We start from the raw sequence: 3,878 nt of genomic DNA, 5'->3' as shown, positions 1-3,878 counted from the left end.
TACTTTAAAGAATGGATTTATTTTCCCAAAACTAATATATACTCGTACAGCAAATTCTACACACAATGCGGCCAAATATGCTGATATGCGTGTAATTCCCAATTTGGTAAAGAACATTTTAAACAGCTCAATATTTCTACAAATCTGAAATTCAAAGCCATTTGATATTGAGATTTTTCATTGCATACAATTTTTCGGAGGTTTACCATTGCCTGACCAATTTTGTTAGAATATTATAAATTTAAAAGTTACAGCTGAAAAATCAAAATATATCAATAATGATTAATGCTCTGTGCCAACCAACCTTCGGCTGCAGCGTAAATATTCAACACCGGCATATTTAATGATGAAAAACTGGTTTTCTTTGTATTTTTGACATGGTAAGACGTAGTATCACTTATATTTAGTAGACTTTACTGGTTTTTACTAATAATTGAATACAGTTTTATAAACGAAAGTGTTTCTTATGCTCTTTGCCAGTTGGCAAGTTGGCCAGTTGAAAGATGCAGCCTTGAAATAACAAGCTTGGGTTACTTAAGCTTTAAAGTAGAGAAATCAATTTAAGGGTCTATAGTTTAACTTAAGTATTTAAAAAAATACGTTCCATATGAATGTACATCGTGTGTATGTTATTGTATATAGTAGGTAATATGTATGTATACATGCAAATATCTGTGTATTTATAAAACGCTACGCTATTGCAGTTTGCTGCAGTTGTTGTTTTGGTGTGACTTCATTTTCATCGTATTTACCTTTTTTGTTTTACAAAAATCTTTTTTTATCATATACTTTTGTTTCCTAATTTTAGAATACCGTATTACTTTTGCAACTGCCAAAGCCCGCTCCTTTACATTACATTATGCTGAGTACTGCAACACTTCTACCGATTCGATTACACATTTTTACAACTGCCACACTCGAATACGGCTACGGTGTTCAGGTGTGTGCTAGTGGAGTTTTGTTTTTGTATATTTCCTAGCATACATATACGTGTATTGTTGGCGCATGTGTATGTGGTATGTTTTTCGTTTTTTAATAATATATAATTTTAAAATATGCTGAGTACTGTGGTTTTATTGCGCGTTTTACACAAAACCGTTGAGGGATTGCGTGCATTTCAACTGCAACATTTACTTTTTCGTTTACTCTTTTGTTGTTTCAGAGTGATACTGTCCTTTTGTTGTTCGTTTTGTGCGTTACGCAGCTTGTGCTGCAGCACCTGCCGCGTTATGGCGAGGAACATCTCCTCCACGTTGGTATTGTCTTTGGCGGACGTCTCGAACAGCTCAATATCCATTTGACGCGCAAACCGTTGCGCATCCTCGGTGATGACCACTTTACGATCTGGATCGTCATTTTTGTTTCCCACTACAGAGAAAATATGATAAGCACGCTTAGATTTGCAATTCAGATATTCTCAAACACTCGGCTATTTACCCAACACTTTGTTGACCACATCGCAATTGTTTTGTATCTCATCCAACCATCGACGCACATTTGCAAATGACTCCCCATTCGTTACATCGTACACGATTATCACACCATGCGTACCGCGGTAGTAGGTGCTCGTTATAGTGCGGAAGCGTTCCTGTCCGGCAGTGTCCCATATTTGCAATTTGATGCGGAGTCCATCGATGACAACAGTCCGGATCTTAAAATCCACCCCGATGGTGGTAATGTAAGTGCCGGCAAATGTGTCGTCTGAGAAACGTATCAGCAGTGATGATTTGCCAACGCCTGAAAGGCAAATGAAGCGCCAAAATTAAATTTAATTGAAAACAAACAAGAAAGGGAGGTTAAGTGGAAAATGCATAAAAGCAATTAAAAGTAAATAAGTAAAGAAATGAACTACGAATCAAATGACACACTTAAATGTTTTGCAGTCTTCTTCGAAAGTGTTGCCCAATGAGTGTGCTTAATCCGTCCTACTGCAAAGTGTGCGATTTTTAGCACGGATTACATTCCGACTTGTGTCAGAAATAAAGTAATAAACTCATACCGATTTTTTTGTTGAAATATTTTCAATAGTTAAATTTTCAAAACCGTAATTAAACCAATCTCCCAAACATGTTGTTTTTGTAATGGTGACAACATACTGGGGAGCATGGAGACGACCATAATATATGTATGTGACGTTATCGTAGCATTAAATTGGCTCTTTTTTATAATTTATTAAAAACAAAATTTATGAAAGTTTGATTAAATATACCACTTCAAATTACACAGTTTCGCTCATCAAAAAACAGAGGAAGCAGGCACATCCGTCACACAAACTAGCGGACCAACGACCAGCGTACAAAATTAGTCATCTTCTGTTTTATAGGCTAGTTGGCAGTTAGCACAGCGATGCATACACCGGCTATGTGTGCCTTTACTTGTTTCTTTGGTTTTCTGCATTGAGTTCTTTCTATAATTAGCTTATTTCAGGGACGTAATGCAGTTCATTCCATAGCATCTATTGACCCAAATTCCCCTAAGGATGTGCAAGCGTGCTTTTTTCAATTATGCTACATATTCCTAAGAGCTACTCACCACTATCACCTATAATAAGTAATTTAAATAAATGGTCAAAGCCTCGTGCCATGTCGTTTAGCTATTGGGCACGGGTGGCGTTTCCCCTTCGATTAACAATAGCAGCAACACCCACTCAACGAACAGCAACACAAGTAAACAATTATCCCAGTTAATGTAAGGAATTGAGCGTGGACTCGTTGATTTTCCACTATTTTGTGCGGAGTTTTTGTTGCTATGTTTTCACGCTAAATCTTATTTTTTATTTTCGGTTCGTTTTTATCGCTACAATGTCCAACTACACTGATTCTTATGCAGCACTGATAAGCGACTCAATCGGCTATGTAATGCGAGGCCGGTTGGTGGTAGTGGTGGTGGTGTTGTTGGGTGTGAGACACCGACTTTTAGAGTACGCTAATAACGCCTAATCTGGAAGAATGCTGATATTTATCGCTTCTGATATGCAAGACATGTTAAAAGTTGATTTTCAAATGTAGTTTTGACATTTGTAGTGGCTACTGAGATATAGTGTTGTCGATTAGCGCTGCTTTCAATACGAATTGATTTTGGCAATTTCGGCGAAGGTGGGTGGATATTAGAAATGACAGCACCAAAATATATGCACTGTTCTTGAGGTGTGAGATGTGCCCACCATTCAGGGACTTGTATATCACAAGCAGAATATTACGCTCCGTTTTTTTCTCTAATTTCTCGTGTCAAGTGACCAGCACCAACGTCTCCAACTCCCCTCATTCACACACTCAACACTTCACTTTGTAGACGACGACAACGGCAGCACCGACAATAGTATATGTGCTCACGGCAAATACTGTGACGGCAACGCAAACAGCGGCTGAGACGACGTTTCTTTCGCTGTTGCTTCGCTCCCTTTTCCAGGTCTTTCACTTGATTTCTCTCCTTTTGATTCTATGCTATGCAAACTGGACAGACATTTGATTTGAGGGTGGGTTATTATAAGTTTTTCCGAATATTTTCGAAGAATACACAACAGTTAGGTTTATTGTCCGTTTTATCAGAAAGCAAAATCTTTTAAAACTCGGCTGCGGTTTTTTAATTGAAACTTTATTTCAAACGCGACGTCTCATTCACTTTCTGCATTTACTTTAATCACAATCATCATCCGTCATTTTTGCTACTGCTAGTTTTTCTTTGTTTCGCAAGAGCTGCCACCAGAGTCATGTCATGACAGTGGATAAAGTAGTGATGCCTGATTATGTATATATGAAAATAAAAATATTACATATAAGCCATCCTCGATTCACTTTCGATCTTTGTTTGAGTTCTGTTCGCTTGACTAAAAATTTGAAAGCAACAACAATGTGTTAATGTTATATTTACTATTATTC

At 37.4% G+C, this 3,878-nt stretch overlaps 1 protein-coding gene across 1 annotated transcript; it reads right to left on the bottom strand.

Moving 5' to 3' along the window:
* Window positions 1-339: 339 nt before the first annotated feature.
* LOC128859179 (ras-related protein Rab-35-like) lies at window positions 340-3,676 on the bottom strand. The gene is made up of 3 exons (XM_054095954.1): window positions 2,533-3,676; window positions 1,438-1,737; window positions 340-1,368 (listed from the first exon to the last, which is right to left on the bottom strand). The coding sequence occupies exons 1-3, from the start codon at window positions 2,582-2,584 to the stop codon at window positions 1,118-1,120; spliced, it is 603 nt and encodes a 200-aa protein (XP_053951929.1). The 5' UTR covers window positions 2,585-3,676; the 3' UTR covers window positions 340-1,117.
* Window positions 3,677-3,878: the final 202 nt, after the last annotated feature.

This window comes from Anastrepha ludens, chromosome 3 (assembly GCF_028408465.1).
Source record: "Anastrepha ludens isolate Willacy chromosome 3, idAnaLude1.1, whole genome shotgun sequence".
NCBI classification, from domain to species: Eukaryota; Metazoa; Arthropoda; class Insecta; order Diptera; family Tephritidae; genus Anastrepha; species Anastrepha ludens.
This window is presented reverse-complemented; position numbering and strand designations above follow the sequence as displayed.

What these genes read in the sequence shown, in the direction of transcription:
- LOC128859179 (XM_054095954.1), bottom strand. Translation starts at nt 2,584, where the DNA reads ATGGCACGAGGCTTTGACCATTTATTTAAATTACTTATTATAGGTGAT. An exon ending in ACTTATTATAGGTGATAGTG is followed by an intron (nt 1,738 to 2,532) that starts GTGAGTAGCTCT and finishes TTTGCCTTTCAG; the next exon opens with GCGTTGGCAAATCATCACTG. An exon ending in TGTGGTCAACAAAGTGTTGG is followed by an intron (nt 1,369 to 1,437) that starts GTAAATAGCCGA and finishes TTTTCTCTGTAG; the next exon opens with TGGGAAACAAAAATGACGAT.